This window comes from Canis aureus, chromosome 23, assembly GCF_053574225.1.
Source record: "Canis aureus isolate CA01 chromosome 23, VMU_Caureus_v.1.0, whole genome shotgun sequence".
Taxonomy (NCBI): domain Eukaryota; kingdom Metazoa; phylum Chordata; class Mammalia; order Carnivora; family Canidae; genus Canis; species Canis aureus.
The window spans coordinates 51,027,067-51,045,142 of NC_135633.1; the positions used below are offsets into that span (position 1 = coordinate 51,027,067).

The window sequence follows — 18,076 nt, forward strand, 5'->3', positions numbered from 1 at the left end:
AAGATATCAGTGGTTTTCTATGTCTAGGATTTCCTAAAAATTTTTTGTGTATTGTTAGAACAATTTTTGATACATATTTTTATCTCTGAATTGGTGTTGAGTTACATGAATGTTTAGTCCTCCACCTTTTTTTTTATTTTTTCTTTTCATTTTATTATTACGTATTAAATTTTAATTCTAATGTAGTTAACATCCAGTGTTATATTAGTGTCAGATATACAATACAGTGAGTCAACAGCTCCATATTTACTCAATGCTCATCAAGATAAGTGTACTCTTAATCCCCATCACCTATTTCCCCCATCTTCCCACCCATCCTCCCTTCAGTAGCCATCAGTTTGCTCTCTATAGTGAACAGTCAGTTTCTTGGTTTACTCTCTTTCATTTTTTTACCTTTGCTCCTTTATTTCACTTCTTTTTATTTATTTTATTTTATTTAAATTTTTTAAATTATTTTTATTGGAGTTCAGTATGCCAACATATAGCATATCATCCAGTGCCCCTCCTGTCAAGTGCCCCCCTCAGTGCCCATCACCCATTAACCCCCACCCCCCGCCCTCCTCCCTTTCTACTACCCCTTGTTCGTTTCCCAGAGTTATGTGTCTCTCATGCTCTGTCACCTTCCCTGATATTTCCAACTCATTTTCTCTCCTTTCCCGTTTATTCCCTTTCACTATTTTTTATATTTCCCAAATGTATGAGACCATATAATGTCTGTCCTTCTCCGATTGACTTACTTCACTCAGCATAATACCCTCCAGTTCCATCCACGTTGAAGCAAATGGTGGGTATTTGTCGTTTCTAATGCCTGAGTAATATTCCATTGTATACATAGACCACAGCTTCTTTATCCATTCATCTTTCAATGGACACCGAGGCTCCTTCCACAGTTTGGCTATTGTGGACATTGCTGCTATACACACTGGGGTGCAGGTGTCCCGGGGTTTCACTGCATCTGTATCTTTGGGGTAAATCCCCAGCAGTGCAATTGCCGGGTCGTAGGGCAGGTCTATTTTTAATTCTTTGAGGAACCTCCACACAGTTTTCCAGAGTGGCTGCACCAGTTCACATTCCCATCAACAGTGCAAGTAGCATGTTACTTAACCTCCATGTATTTGTGCTCTTCCCAGATTTTTTTCTTTTGGTTGATCTTTTATTTCATAGCATTGTGGTCAGAAAAAATGCCTGGTATGACTTCGATCTCTTTGAGTTTGTTGAGGTTTCTTTTGTGGCCTAATAAATGATGTATTCTGAAATGCATCCCATGTGTACTTGAAAAGAATGTCTATTCTGCTATTTTAGGATGGAATGTTCTGAATGTGTGGGAAATCCATCTAGTCTAGTGTGTCATGCAAAGCCATTGTTTTCTTATTGATTTTCTGTTAATGTGATCTGTCCGTTGATATAAGTAGGGTATTAAAATCCTCTATTATTAATGTATCACTATCAATTAGTTCCTTTATGTTTGTTATTAACTGTTTTATGTATTTGGGTGCTCCTATGTTGGGTGTATAAATATTTAGAATTGTTATATCCTCATTGGATTGTTCTTTTTATTATCAGTGTCATTATTCTCTTGTTACAGTCTTTGTTTTAAAGTCTAATTCATCTGATATGAGTATAGCTATTCTGGTTTTGTTCTGACATCCTGCATGTTGGATATTCTGCATGATGAATATTTCTCTAACCCCTCACTTTCAATCTGCATGTATCTTTAATTCTGAAAGGAATATCATATAGACAGCATACAGATTGGCTTATTTTTTTACACATTCCATCACCCTATATCTTTTAATTGGAGCATTTTTTCATTTACTTTCAAATTAATTATGATAGATATGTATTTATTGCCGTTTTGTTACTTTTTTGTGGTCATTTGTGTAGTTTTCTTTTTTCTCTTGCTCTCTTTAACAGTTTGATGACTACTTTAGTGTTAACCTGGATTCCTTTCTGTTTATTCTTGTATATCTGGTACCATGTTTTGATTTGAGGTTCCATTAGGTTTGTGTAGAACATCTCTTCTGCATAAAGCAGTCTATATTCAGTTGATGGTTGCTTAAATTAGAACCCATTCTTTCCTCTTACCCTTTCCCCTATATTTCAGGTATATGGTATCCTATCTCACATCCTATTATTTTCTGAATTCTTCCACTGATTTTTACAGAAAGACTTATTTGTGTGTGTGTGTGTGTGTGTGTGTGTGTATGTGTGTGTGTGTGTGTCCTACTTTTCATACTCTCTTACTTATGGTCTTTTCTTTCCACTCCAAGTGTTTCCTTAATATTTCTTGTAGAGCTGGTTTAGTGGCCATGAATTACTTCAACTCTTGTTTGTCTGAGAAACTGTCTCTCCCATTCTGAATGATAATATTACTAAATCAACCATTTTTGGCTGATATTATTTCCTCTTAGCACTTTGAATATATCATGCCACTTTCTTTTGATCTCTAAAGTTTCTGCTGAAAAATCCACTCACAGCCTTGTGACAGTTCCCTTATATGTAACTATCTTCTTTTCTCTTGCTCTTAAAATTCTTTATCACTACTTTTTGCCATTTTAATTACTTTGTGTCTTGACGTTGACTTCCTTGGGTTGATTTTTGGGGGGATCTCTGCCTCCTGGATCTGGATATCTATTTTCTTTTCCAGGTTTGGAAATTTTTAGAATTATTATTATTAATAATAATTAATATTATTAATTTCTTCACATAAATTTTCTGACCCCTTTTATTTTTATTCTGGAATCCTTTAATGCAAATGTTATTACATTTGATAAAGTCACTGAGTTCCCTGAGTCTGTTGTCATTTTGTATAATTTTTTTTCTTTCAAGTTGCTCATTCATTCCTCTGCTTCCTCTAGCCTACTGTTCATTCCATCTAGTGAATTTTTAATTTTATTTATTATTTTCTTCATTTCTGATTTGTTCTTTTTTATCTCTTTGTTAAGGGCCTCATTTATATTCTCCATTCTTTTCTCAAGTGCAGTGAGTGTCTTTATGATCATTACTTTAAATTCTCTGTCAGGAAATACCCACCATTTACTTCGACGTGGTTGGAACTGGAGGGTATTATACTGAGTGAAATAAGTCAATCAGAGAAGGACAAACATTATATGGTCTCATTCATTTGGGGAATATAAAAAATAGTGAAAGGGAATAACGGGGAAAGGAGAAAAAATGAGTGGGAAATATCAGAAAGGGAGACAGACCATGAGAGACTCCTAACTCTGGGAAACGAACAAGAGGTGGTGGAAAGGGAGGTGGGTGGGGGGTGGGGGTGACTGGGTGAAGGGCACTGAGTGAGGGGGGCACTTGATGGGATGAGCACTGGGTGATACACTATATGTTGGCAAATTGAACTCCAATAAAAAAATAAATAAACAAAAAAAATCTCTGTCAGGCGTATTATTTTTACGCATTTCTCTTAGGTCTCTTACTGTCGTTTTTGCATTGTTTTTTCCATTTGGGATATATTCCTCTGTCTCCCCATTTTGCCTAATTCTTGTGTCTGTTTCTCTATGTCAGGGAAGTGAGCTATGTCTCCTGTTCTTTGATGTAGTGGCCTTATGAAGAAGAGGTCCTGCAGTGCCCTGTGGTGCAGTTTTCCCTGTTCCCTTAGAACCTGATGCCACAAGTGGTGTCTCCTATGTGTGTTACATGTACTCTGCTGTTTTATTCTGGCTCCTTTTGCCCTCAGTCCAGTTGTCTGCAGAGGCTCTTTTTGCTTATTGTCTGCAGTGCTTTTTCCCTGGCTGGGGTGTGGTATGCAGTTTTAACAGAGTATGCTCTGCTTATGAAATGAAACCCATAGTTTCCAGTACCCAGCCTTGCGAGTGGTTGTGCAGTTTTAACAAGGTGCTCTGCAAACTTCCACAGGGCCTGCAGCCATTACTGCCAGAACTACAGTCTTGCAAAATGCATGGGTGGGAAGATGCAGTGTCTTTGCACTGAATTTCTGAGAGGGGCAGCCTACAGTGCTGGGGCTGATGTTAGCATGAGTGGAAAGGGTGGATGTGCCAAATCAAGTAGTGAATTTCCTGCTGGTTTCTGCAGGTGATCATGTGTATATGCTAAGGGATGGGGGTGGGGGCAGGGGCACCTGCCAGCTCCTTTGTTCTTGGAGGAGTTTTCCTTTGGACATGCTCTGAGATGATTAAATAACTTATTGTATGCCTCAGGTGTTTTTCAAGGTGCTGATTCTACCCTGTATCTGGAGGGTAGATACACACATAGTCCCTTTAAGGGACGTCTTCCTGTTGCCCTCAGGGCTCTTCCAAAACGGAGCCCGCTGATTTTTAAGATTCCAGGTTTTAAGTCCCTCTTATTTGTAAGAAGTCCATGAATTCAGCTCCTCTTGGGATGCCTGAGTGGCTCAACGGTTGAGCATCCGCCTTTGGCTCAGAGCATGATCCTAGAGTCCTGGGATCAAGTCCCACATCAGGCTCCCTGCATGGAGCTTGCTTCTCCCTTTGCTTATGTCTCTGCCTCTGTCTCTGCATCTCTCATGAACAAATAAATAAAATATTTTTAAAAAATAAACTCCTCTTGCTTTCAATGCCAAATGTTATGAGGATTCATCTCTTTTCATGCAAGCTCCTGGTGTGTGAATCTGTTTCTCATCCTTCTTCGTGCCTGTGGCTCCCTCTTGACCACAGATGGCCACTCTGTTTTGCTCCCCACTATGTCCCCACCCTTTGTATCCTCTTCAATATGAACTATTCTCTGCCTTTAGTTATGGAGTTTGTTTTCCCAGTCTTCATTTTCTGAGTTTTTACACTGATATGAGTGTTATCCAGTTGTGTCCATGAGATGAGGTGAGTTTAGGGTCTTCTTACTCCACCGTCTTCCAACTTCTTTCTAATCCACTATCTTTATTGGAATCCACTTTTAATTTTTTATTGATTTGGATTATTTTCATATATTATTTGAGAATATTAAGAAATATCATATTTCCACCACATATAATGAAAATTTTCATTATAGTACCAAGAAAATATTTGAATTTTTCCTCAGGGTATTACTTGGTATTTTTAAATTAAATCCTTTTTCAAAAAAAGAAGTAATCTCATTTGATCTGGGCTCAAAACGTTAAGAAAATTAGAACAGATTTAAAATCTAGGAAAAGCAATGAAAATAAATTGCTATTTCATAATGTAGGATCTTTGGGGGATTTTTGGTGGACTATTTTGAATTCTTTGCATATAATAAAAAATGCAGTAGAAAGAATACTGGGCTAGATTCAGGAGATCTGTGTTAGAATCCTGGTTCTCAAGTGTAGAACAACGAAAATGAAGTTTTTAGCAACCCAGTGAGCCATCTGAAGATTATAAAGCTTTCTCTCTACCTCATATGTTTTGAGAATTCCATGAAAAAGAACATGTGAATAGCTTTGTAATATAGTTATTGATGCACAATAAAGGTTTTATTCTTACTACATTTGCTTCTATCATCTGGAAAAACATGAAATGAAGGATAATGCCAATTTTAGAAAAAAATGGATGGGATCAGGGTAACATATTTACACAGATTCTTTCAATGAAGGATCTATGTATTCGAAGGATCTATGTATTCTAAGGAAGCAAGTGTTTATAGTAACTTGAGTGGATGTGAACCTCTCTACTTCTACACCAAAATAAAAATTCAGACTCTACCTAAAAGTGTGCCATTAAGTCCCAAAACAGTAGAGCCAACTAAGAGATAATGGAAATTGAGCATAATTTTTCTTTTATCTTCAGTGTACTTAAATGAAGCAGGGTTCAACTTTGTAAGAAAATGCATTCAAGCTGTGGAAACAAGAGGTAAGTTGCTGGACAGGGACTATGTTACTGTAATATAGTTCATTCTTATATAGAAACCTCTCAAAAGATGAGGATGTATTTCATCATTAACAAGAAATTAACTTTAAGAACTATATAAATGTATAAATTATCTATATACACAAATAACTATAGTTTGAACTTTACCAAAAATCATACTGTATTTCTTTTTCATGATTTTTCCTAATGAAGGCTTGCTTTATTTCTTATTGATAGACTTTGTGTTGTTTATTACTGTAAGCACCTCTTTGATTTTTTTTCAAGCTTTAGAGTGGTAAGATTCTGAAAGAGCTGGTCTTCTTCCTTATATTATATCCCTCAGTGATTTCTGTCATGGTCACAATTCTAACACCTTTCCTCTCTCTAGTCACGATCTCTCACCTGAAGCCTAGTCTAGGTGCCTATTACACTCTTTCAATTCCAGGAAAACTTGTCTAAAGCAAAACTCATATTGGGCTGTGAAATCCTGTGAACTTAGGCTCAGATTTTGGTACTGCCACTTAGAAGTTTTGAGAAGTATATTTCTTAAGTTCTCTAAATCTGTTTTCTCATCTTCAAAATGAAGATGTAAGTACCTTCCAGCTCTTCAAAATGCAGGATACCATGACTGAGGAAATAGAGGGTGAGAAATACTGATTATTATTTCCTATCTTTGATGCTTTTTTGTATTCAAAAGGTGGTGAATGAACAGGGGTACTTTGCTACTTTGAAGATCTTCGAAAGACTTTTGGACACTGTTCAATGTCTGCTCTGAGAAATATATGTGTGATAGGTGTTTCCAGAGTAGATTTGCTGAAGTTGGATTGCTTTTAAATTCTGTACAGATATTTGCTTGAGGTTTATAACATTCTGTTCTTGTGCTGCTGTGTCTCAAGCTATTCTCTTGTGATTTTTCCTTCTCATTAGGCATCACTGTTTTAGGACTCTACCGGATAGGAGGAGTAAACTCCAAAGTTCAGAAACTCATGAACACAACATTTTGTAAGTTTTGGTTGAAGCTGGCTACTTAATTTTAGTATTATAAATAATCCAAACCATAGTTTTCTTTGATAACTATACTGTTGCTTATCTTTGAATATTTTCAAGTAATATTTAAAATTAATATTGGCATTCAGTTTTTATGTTCAGTTATAATAGATGAACATTCATAATTTGAGAGGGGTCCTTTTTATAATGCTGGACTTTTTCTCAAATATCCTTTGATTACCTAGAAGTGAAATGAGATTTATGGATACTGGATTCAGATTGCCTCACTTGGAACTCTAACTCGCCACTTAAAAGTTTTGTGACCTTGGGTAACCTCTTTGTGCCTCAACCTTCTCATGCATAAAATGGGAATAATATAGTGCCTGCCTTATTGAGAAGTATGAAGACTGGATGTGTTAATCCATATAAAGTACTTGGAAACATACCTGGCAGATGGTAAATACTCTTACCATCTGTGGTGTTAGCAATTAACAATAATTTGATTTGGAACACTTATTCTACAAGAAATCTTTGAGGTTTATAAAGTGTCAGAGGGAGATTTACACCACTCCACACAAACAGCAGTCCTACAGTTAAATCTTTTGGCACCCTAAGAAATAAATGTCTCTCTCTTTGACCTCTTTGACCTTTCTTTATTTATCTTCTTTATGGTGTGAGTGATATTTTGAATTGCACAGTTTAAACATTTTTACTCTTTCAGCTCCAAAGTCCCCTCCTGATATTGACATTGATATTGAATTGTGGGATAATAAGACGATAACAAGTGGGCTGAAAAACTACCTCAGGTAAGGAGGGTTTAGCTCCTCCTCTGCATGTGATGACCCCTTACATCCTGGGCAGGTGCCATGTGACTCCTTGAAGCTCCTGTGTACAAGCTTCACTGCTTAGAGCAATTCCTTCACTTCAGCTGAAATAGCATAAGGTAGTAGTGTTTATGTGTAGTGTTTTGGAACTTATACTTGCTTTTTCAAATAATAAACTTAAGAGGCTGCAGTATTTTATGAATACTAATACTTGTTTCATATTATATTTGAATGTGTTTTCATGTATTTTTTAAAGAATAAGTTGAAATTAAAAGTTTTTTGTTTTGTTTTTGTTTTTTATTTAACTGTTGTCCCCATATCTGAGAGAGATTTTGCTGTTGTGGTTCAGTAGTTCTTATAAATTGAAAGCCTCCCCTTTTAGTACAATTGTACCTAGAAGGGCCTTGGTTTCTTGAGGGACTGCCTGGAGTGGCTCTACTAGGACGTTAATTATACTTCCTAATCAGCCAGTTCTTAAAGAAGTACTGAAAGTTCAGGGGAAATAAAATAAAAATAAGAAATAAGAAGATAATGCCATTCTCATGCCTCCATTGCAGGTGCCTTGCAGAACCACTGATGACTTACAAATTACACAAAGATTTTATTGTTGCAGTGAGTAAGTACACTTACATTGGATGCATTATAATTGATGCAAGTTTATTTTGTATCACTTAGAGGTGTATATTTAAACCAACTAGCTGAGATTTTCCTACATATTGCTTAAGAAACTGTCAGTCTGATACTTAATAGCTGAGAGTGTGGTTTGTAAACCAGTAAGAAATTGCAAATGGTTTATTAAAGACATAAACGTGAGACCTAAAGGCATAAAACTAGAAGATATAGGCAGTAGTTTTTTGACATTGACCAGAGAAACATTTTTCTAGGTATGTCTTCTCTGATAAGGGAAACAAAAAGCAAAATTAAACAATTGGGACTACACCAAAATAAAAAAGTGTGTGCTATGAAGGAAACCATCAACAAAACATAAAGGCACCCTACTGAATGGGAGAAAATATTTGCAAATGATATATCCAATAAGGGGTTAATACCCAAAATATATAAAGAACTTACGCAACTCAACACTAGAAAAAAAATTTAATTTAAAAAGAGGCAGAGGACATTTTTCCAAAACAGACATACAGATGGCTAGCAGACAACATGAAAAGACACTCAACATCACTCATCATCAGGGAAATGCAAGTCAAAACTACAATGACGTGTCACCTCACACCTATCAGATGACTAAAAATAATAACACAGGAAACAGCAGGTGAGGATGTGAAGAAGGGAACCATCTTGCCCGTTGGTGAGAATTCAAAGTGGTGCAGCCACTCTGGAAAACGTATGGAGGTTCCTCAAAATATTAAAAATTACCATATGATCCTATAATTCCACTACTTTGGGTATTTACCCAAAGAAAGTGAAAACACCAATTCAGAGAGATATATGCACCCTTATATTTATTGCAGCATTATTTACAGTAGCTAAGGCATGGCAACAACAAAAGTGTCCATCAATAGATGAATGGAAAAATAAGATGTGGTATATATGCACAGTGGAATATTACTAAACCATAAGAAAGAATGAATCTTGACATTTGCAACAACATGGATGGACCTAAAGAGTATACTACTAATGAAATATGTCAGGGAAACACCAATACAATATGATTTCACTCATATGTGGAATTTCAGAAACCAAACAAAGAAAAAGACAAAAAGAAATACTCTTAAATACAGAGAACAAATTGGTGGTTGCCAGAGGAGAGGTGGGTAGGGGTTAGGGGAAATAAATAAAAGGAATCAAGAATATACTTACCTTGGTTTTAAAAAAATGCAGAATGAATTAGAATATTTGGCTACTTAGTAGTATTTATACCTAGAACACCTATCACCCCACTTCACTGGGTGATGAGTGTGCTAGGAGAAATTATTTTAGTTACATTTTACTCAATTGATGAATGACAGTTTCTTAAGAGAGCAACTTCTGGTTAAATAGACAAGACTACAAATATGTACAGTCAGTTATGCTACCTATTTATACTTAAATGCTATATTTCTAAATCTGGAGAGAAGAGTCAGGTATTTTTGGCAGGTAACAGGTACTTCCATCAATCCCTTTTCCCTATTATTGATAATAATCACATATCTATGTCATTTATTTGGATCTATGATTGCTGTAATGGAATATGTATAGATAGACTTCATTCAAAAATTGTGGGGAGGGGCTCGATGAAAAACATATAAGCTGAGAAATTAGAGATACATACTTTTAAAATATTGAGACCAAAATGCTGGGTTGCCGTCTGAGCCCATCACAACAGTTTGTAACAATTAGGAATTAGCATCTCTTCATTGTTAAGACAAACGGGGTGTGACTGCACCAAGTATTTTTCACAGTCTGAAGAAAGAAAGCAGTTGTATTAATTTATTACTGCACATTGTAATGCCACAGGAAATGTCTGCTGGTAAGTGTCAGATAACATTGAATGACCTTGGTTTTCAATCCAGCATACATGACTGACCACATGATCTCATAAACACCTATACCACTTAACTTTCTTCTGAAAGCTCTCTACTCTAGATTCTCTTCATCAAACTCTATCCTTATTAGATTAACAAAACCTTAAAAAAATGTATAATCTGACCTCTCATTTTATTGACTGGGTCCCAGACTGGGCATGTCACTTTGTCCAAGGACACTAACGAGTTGATGGCAAAATCAGGGCTAGAGGCCATTTTTTTTTTTTTCAAAATACTAATATATTTGGGTTTTTTTTAATAATAAATTTATTTTTATTGGTGTTCAATTTGCCAACATACAGAATAACACCCAGTGCTCATCCCATCAAGTGCCCCCCTAAGTGCCCACCACCCAGTCACCCCCACCCCCCACCCTCCTCCCCTTCCATCACCCCTAGTTCGTTTCCCAGAGTTAGGAGTCTTTATGTTCTGTCTCCCTTTCTGATATTTCCCACACATTTCTTCTCCCTTCCCTTCTATTCCCTTTCACTATTATTATATTCCCCAAATGAATGAGACCATATAATGTTTGTCCTTCTCCGATTGACTCATATCACTCAGCATAATACCCTCCAGTTCCATCCACGTTGAAGCAAATGGTGGGTATTTGTCGTTTCTAATGGCTGAGGAATATCCCATTGTATACATGAACCACGTCTTCTCTATCCATTCATCTTTCGATGGACACCGAGGCTCCTTCCACAGTTTGGCTATCGTAGAAGCCTTTTTTTTTTTTTTTTTTTTTTTTTTTTACTCTTAACCCAGAACTCTTTCTTACCAAAATTTTGTGTTACAACATATGGCATTTGAGCCACTTAGCTAAGTAGCTAAATGAGCTGCTTGTTTTAATAGAAACATTTGTTTGTAAGATATTTTTCTCTATTTCCATAGCAAATAATAATCATACTATTCACTACCATAATGATTAAAATCTATTCTTATCTATAAGAATTCATCTTTTGTCTGAGGCAAGTGCCAGATAATAAGATAATAAAATTAGGTTTTATTTGGAAATTCAGCTCTATAAAAAGAGGAAGTTATTCAGAAAGTACAAGGAGTCTTATAGAATTCCTTAACAAAGTATGGATCAGGCCTTCCACAGGCCTGCAGCTAGGAACTGCAAAATGGAGAATTGATGTTTCTCTCCCCAGCCTTTTAAGAGGTTCTCTCCTTTCTGTTCTTTGCTGAGTGTCTACCTCATTTGTATCTCCCTTTCCCATCAGATTTTCTTGGCTTTGGAGCACATTTGGTCATATCAACGCTTATCTTACACAGTATGTCTTTTCACATATCTAAGCAGACAAATCAGAGTTCTGGTGTCTCCACTCTAATCCCTGGGATTAGACCTTGTGTATGACCCAGCTTGAGCCAGGCCCTTTTTCTAACCTCATGTTGAGTACTTTAAAGAGAAAGGGCTTGGCAAGGTGGGTAGTCCCCCTAGAATTTGTTTATTGTAGTTAAGAGCATGTTAATAGGTTCTTCATTCTGAAATGTTAGATGTTTCTCTAGCAGGTTTTGCAGCATGTTGGCTTTTACCTGACAGACTAGACTTGCTTTAAACGGTTTCCTTTTCAGATTTGCCATTGTCAACATGGGCTTAAAATCTATTAGGCCTCTATTTGCATAGTAATCCTGACACCTCAGAAAAGTAATTCACTGTTGTCTTTAAATCTATAAAATTTGGAAAGGAAGGCCTTTTTCCTTTGTCTGATGGAGTCACTAGGAAGTTTCTGTGTGATTAAGTATACTATATTGCCTGACACATTAGGCTATCTGTAACAATTTCTGTGATGACTCACATTGCTAAAGTTTTGATTCTGTCCTTGTGTAGCAAAACCAAAGCAGATGATGAGTTATGGTTGTATGGAAGTTCAGTGGCTATGAGCACAAGTTTGAATTAGATAGAACTGGGTTAGTTTGGCTTCCTTACTTAACTAACTTCATGACCATGGTCAAGTTATTCAACCTCTCTAAGCCTTAGAGAATGATAGAGATAATGCTTACTGCATGAAGAGATGTTTATAAGGCATGAGGGTGTGAGCGTTTGTACTGTTTAGATTACTAATGTTTATTTACACATTTGAATGCAATTAAAACTTGACCATTTGCAACCTTTATGTTATAGAATCCGATGACCAAAACTACCGGGTGGAAGCTGTACATGCATTGGTGCACAAATTGCCAGAAAAAAACAGAGAGATGCTGGACATCTTAATAAAGCACCTTGTAAAGTAATTCTCTGATTTATGTTGTTCACTCAACAACTTGTTCAACTGTTAAAGTTAGACTTGTTCATGTCTTTCTAAAGTGTATGATGTTGCTATGACATTGTTATTATAATCAGTCTATAAATATACTTTTAAAAATGATATGACAACAGCTTATTTTTAGGATCTGTGTGTGTATGTACTGTTTATGTTTACACTATGCAGATGATTAATATCCTTCACAACTGGTAAACTTATGACAAAAACCTTACATGTTAACTTAAAAATATATGAAAGAATATATTTTTCTCCCAGTTCTTTTAGATGCATTATAAATCCTGAGTCTGAAGAACAGTTCTCTATAGGACTAGTATCAACAGGTTTTACCAGGTCAAAGTGCCACTCTACTGTTAGTTTCTTTCTCTGAATTCATAACATCACGTGGTCTCTGAGGATTTTCTGACTCTGCTCTTAGTTCATCTATGTATTTAAGAATCTGGATAGATAGATATTGTTATTAATCAAGTTTCTCCAGAAAAATAGAACCAATAGACTCTGTGATATATAGAGACATAATGTGTGTGTTGTATGTATGTATGAGAAAGAGATTGCGTGGAACTGACCTGCACTACTGTGAAGGCTAAGTCTGACGTCTGCAGGGCAGCTGATAGTCTAGAGACTCAGGCAACAGTTGACCTTGCAACTCGAATCCAAGGCAATCAGGAAGCAGAATTACCTCTTACACAGAACCTCAGTCTTTTTAAGACTTTCAAATGACTGAATGAGGCCACTGATAATGGAGTGTAATCTGCTTTACTCTAAGTCGGCCGACTGATATGTTAATATTATGCAAATAAATACCTTCACAGAATTATGTTTGATCAAATATCCAGGTACTATGGCCTCATAAATCTAAGATTCTCTCTCTCTCTCTTTCACATACACACACGCCATGCTGCTTGTAAACAAAAGTCCAAATTCAGTTTGTTTTATATATATATATATACATATATATATATTTTATTGGAGTTCAATTTGCCATCATATAGCATAACACCCAGTGCTCATCCCGCCAATTGCCCCTCTCAGTGCCTGTCACCCAGTCACCCCAACCCCCCACCCACCACCCTTTCTACTACCCCTTGTTCGTTTTCCAGAGTTAGGTGTCTCTCATGTTTTGTCACCCTCACTGATATTTTCATTTTCTCTCCTTTCCCCTTTATTCCCTTTCACTATTTTTTATATTCCCCAAATGAACCATATAATGTTTGTCCTTCTCTGATTGACTTACTTCACTCAGCATAATACCCTCCAGTTCCATCCATGTCGAAGCAAATGGTGGGTATTTGTCATTTCTAATGGCTGAGGAATATTCCATTGTATACATAAACCATATCTTCCTTATCCATTCATCTTTCGATGGACACCGAGGCTCCTTCCACAGTTTAGTTATTGTGGACACTGCTGCTATAAACATTGGGGTGCAGGTGTTCCGGCGTTTCACTTCATCTGTATCTTTGAGGTAAATTCCCAGCAGTGCAATCCCTTGGGTCGTAGGGTAGTTCTATTTTTAACTCTTTGAGGAACCTCCACACAGTTTTCCAGAGTGGCTGCACCAGTTCACATTCCCACCAACAGTGTAAGAGGGTTCCCTTTTCTCTGCATCCTCTCCAACATTTGTTGTTTCCTGCCTTGTTAATTTTCCCCATTCTCACTGGTGTGAGGTGGGATCTCATTGTGGTTTTGATTTGTATTTCCCTTATGGCAAGTGATGCAGAGCATTTTCTCATGTGCTTGTTGGCCATGTCTATGTCTTCCTCTGTGAGATTTCTCTTCATGTCTTTTGCCCATTTCATGATTGGATTGTTTGTTTCTTTGCTGTTGAGTTTAATAAGTTCTTTATAAATCTTGGCTACTAGCCCTTTATCTGATACGTCATTTGCAAATATCTTCTCCCATTCTCGTACACCAAACACAAAGATAAACTCAAAATGGATGAAAGATCCAAATGTGAGACAAGAATCCATCAAAATCCTAAAGGAGAACACAGGCAACACCCTTTTTGAACTTGGCCACAGCAACTTCTTGCAAGATACATCCATGAAGGCAAGGGAAACAAAACCAAAAATGAATTATTGGGACGTAATCAAGATAAAAAGCTTCTGCACAGCAAAAGAAACAGATTTTATTTTTTAAAGATTTATTTGAGAGAGTTAAATTGAATGCAAGGAGTGGGGTAGAGGGAGAAGAGAATCTCCAGCAGGCTGCCCACTAAGCACAGAGCCTGACACAGGGCTTCTCATCTCATGATCCTAAGATCATGACCTGAGCCAAAACCAAGAGTCAGACGCTTACCAGACTGAGCCACCCAGGTGCCCCCAAATTCAGGTTTTAAACTTAAGAAATCCCTTACAGGATCATATATAAAAAAGGATATTTTCCATCTAAGTGAGTATACTATGATTCACGATTAAATGATTAAATTAAATGAGATGCTTACTACAAGTAGTAAGCTACTTGCCAATTTGAGCCATGCATGTTTGAAATAGTGCTACATAACATGTTAACAAGTCTCATCTTCACCTGCAGATGAGTTCATATGAATTGTCTTCCTGCCCCTTGAAATAAGAGGGAAATTGGCTAGGAACTGCATCATTTCAAGTTCATTATTAATTGTTGCATATGACAATACCTCTTTTAGTTAACAAACAAGGATTCTTGGTCATTTAGCCTTGAATTATATTTTAAAATGCATGACCTCTTCATGAACTTTGACCACACTGTATGTATTGAGCATTCTCTTGATTTATTCAAACTCATCTAGCAAAGCCTTTTTAAACTGCTTTTAAAAGCTACATGAGTGTTACATAAATTTTTTTGTCTAATTATCCAGAATGTTAGACGAACTCAAACTTCTACCTTATAGTGAATGTGCATGGCCTGTTACAGGGAATAGAAGAAGATAGTATCTGGCCACAGAAGAATGCTTAAAATCCTTTTGCCCATCCTTTACCACCATTGCTGGCTATGTTCCTAAACCAGTCAATCCCCATTGACTGAACAGTATTATTGGAATTTGTGTCCACATCACCAGTGACTTAAATAAACTACAAACAGCTAATAACACTCTTGGTCCCTGGCAACCTTAATATATCTGAAGAAAAGAGAATTTAAGACCAGTGATCTGGATTGGTCACTATCTAAAGGACCAGTGACTAAAAGAGTGATTCCAAATCTCCATTAATTAGCTCTGAGATGTGGCATAAACCATTACTTCTTTTCTGAGAATCCTTTTCTTTGTCTTTAAAACAAAGGCCATCTGTTGTCTCTTCTTTGACCCTAACTTTTAATATTTAAAAGGGTGATTGTGTTTGTTCCTTACAACACTTTGAGGGAATGAAGTGCAGAAATAGCTGAAATGTGGGGTGATAAGTGTCTATATTGAGTTAGCTCAGCAAAAGGGAAATTCAGTGAAGAGAAAATTGCTCATCAGAATACTCTAACTTCTGAGCAAGATAGTCATAAACTCTCCTTTTCAAAACCATTTTTTTTTAAGATTTCCAAATTTTTTTCCCTGTGAGCTTAATATTAATCCTACTCCAGTTTACTCACACTACTAGGAACTCTTACATTTGAGCAAGAGTGTCTAAGGCCAATTTAATTACAAGGAAGAATAATGTTTTGAAATCATATTTCCTGTAACATTACCAATCCTATAAGGGTCTTTCCTAATTATTTATAGATGAGGAAACTGAAGCCTAAAGATATAAAATAACTTGGCTGATTGCACCTAGCTTCCAAGTTGGATGGATCCTAGCTTTAAATCCAGACAGGCTCACTGCCTTTACATACTACTTTCCTAGTAGATTCTCTGATACATACTAAGCAACTAATATTTATATAATATTTGGTTATATAAAAAGAGAATATGGAATGAAACTTCTTCTGTTCTGACCAAGAGCTTCTTAGCTAGTGCTTTCTCAGTGAGACAGTCAGCTCTTCCTGTCCTGTGCTAGGAATATTCAAAATCCTGGATTTCCCATAAAATTTTACTTTTGCTTCTAGAATGTCATTAGTGATACACACTTAGGTAGAAACATAATCTTGTATTGTGCTTCTTTCTAAAACTTCATATTTTGCCAACACATCTGGAAATAAGAGAAAAGACAGTGGTTAACCTAGAAGATTGGTCAAATGAATGAGGTTTCTCCTTAAGAATATATCCAGTTGGGGCACCTGGATGTCTTCGTTGGTTAAGTGTCTGACTCTTGATTTTGGCTCAGGCTATGGTCTCAAGGTTCTGAAAGCAAGCCCCATGAGGGCTCCCCACTCAGCAAGGAATCTATTTGAGAGTCTTTCCACCTGCTTATTCCCCAACTCATGCATGCTCACATGTTCTATCAAAGAAATAAGTAAATCTTTAAAAAAAGAATACATCTAACTTTTAAATGAATTAGTCAATTCATAGTTTGATAGTTACTGAGCTAAGGTAACTTTTGCTAAGGTCAGTAATACCAGAGGTTATTTTCTTTCATTTCCATTTTCAAGCCAGCACTGATGCTACCATATCTCCTCTTATTGTTTGCCTAGCATAGTGCTCAGCACTAGGGAGGCACACAGAGAAGTTTTGAATGGATGAGAAGATGGATGGGTGAATGGATGGAAGAGAAAAAGGAAGGATAGAAACATTCATTGGCCAGTTGTCTTATGTAGAGAGCTTAAGAAAACCCCCCTCTGTCCCTAATTTGATGTTATGTGGATTATATCATTTTTACCTTAGGAGTTTTGTGCTTTAAAAAAAAAAGATTTACTTATTTATTTGAGAGAGAGAGAGAGAGGTGGATGGGAGGGGCAGACGGGGAAGGAGAAGGACAAGAAGACTCCTGTGGAACTCAGATCCCAACGTGGGGCTTGATCCCAGGATCCTGAGATCTTAACCTGTATAATAAGAAAAACTGACTTCTTGGGGGATTAATGCAATAATATCTATGAAATGCCTAGCACTAGGTTCTTAATAATATGTTTAGTGTATTCAAATATAATTCCAACCAATCTAATTTTAACCATCTGTTATAAGAATTATAGTACTCTAGAGAATCCCTAAGAACTCATAATCTCTTTAGGGTGATTGTATTTGATTTTGGATATCAAGATTTATTCTTTAATTAAGCTTTGTAATTATGCCTGTCCGGGTCCCAGACCAGGCGGACAGAGGCCAACTCGCCCAAGAGTTTACCAGGTGCTGAGTTCGCGGCCCCGCAGGTGCAGAGGCGAGGAGCCTGCGGGCCCCACAGGGAAAAAAAAAAAAAAGCTTTGTAATTATTTTTAATTAGCTAATGTTAACTTTTTACATCTTTTTAGGCTATATACCAAACATGCCAATTGGGAGTGGCTGAACCTGACTACTTGGGAAAATTAACCTATCGTGGCATATTTTACATTTTATTTATGCCACAAATTTGATAAATGAGAAATTTCCTAATTATTAAATATTTAACATATATTATTTTCGTTGCTCTCATTTGCAGAGTATCACTACACAGCCAACAAAATCTCATGACTGTCTCAAACCTTGGTGTCATATTTGGCCCAACTCTAATGAGAGCACAAGAAGAAACTGTGGCTGCCATGATGAATATTAAATTTCAGAATATTGTAGTTGAAATTCTGATTGAGCACTATGAAAAGGTAGGCTGAATTTTCATGTTGAAGTATAAAATCTTGTACCTTGCTTTTAAAAAGGA

The 18,076-nt window shown here is 36.5% G+C and overlaps 1 protein-coding gene across 8 annotated transcripts in view; it reads left to right on the top strand.

The window, feature by feature from the left end:
* ARHGAP42 (Rho GTPase activating protein 42) overlaps positions 1–18,076 on the top strand; it is a 287,300-nt gene that overhangs the window by 240,814 nt on the left and 28,410 nt on the right. For all 8 annotated transcript variants that reach the window (XM_077867592.1, XM_077867593.1, XM_077867594.1 and 5 more), the window contains 6 exons: positions 5,733–5,795; positions 6,720–6,794; positions 7,501–7,585; positions 8,161–8,219; positions 12,251–12,356; positions 17,861–18,020. In XM_077867592.1, the coding sequence (XP_077723718.1) occupies positions 5,733–5,795; positions 6,720–6,794; positions 7,501–7,585; positions 8,161–8,219; positions 12,251–12,356; positions 17,861–18,020 (548 nt within the window). The remainder of the gene's footprint in view (positions 1–5,732; positions 5,796–6,719; positions 6,795–7,500; positions 7,586–8,160; positions 8,220–12,250; positions 12,357–17,860; positions 18,021–18,076) is intronic.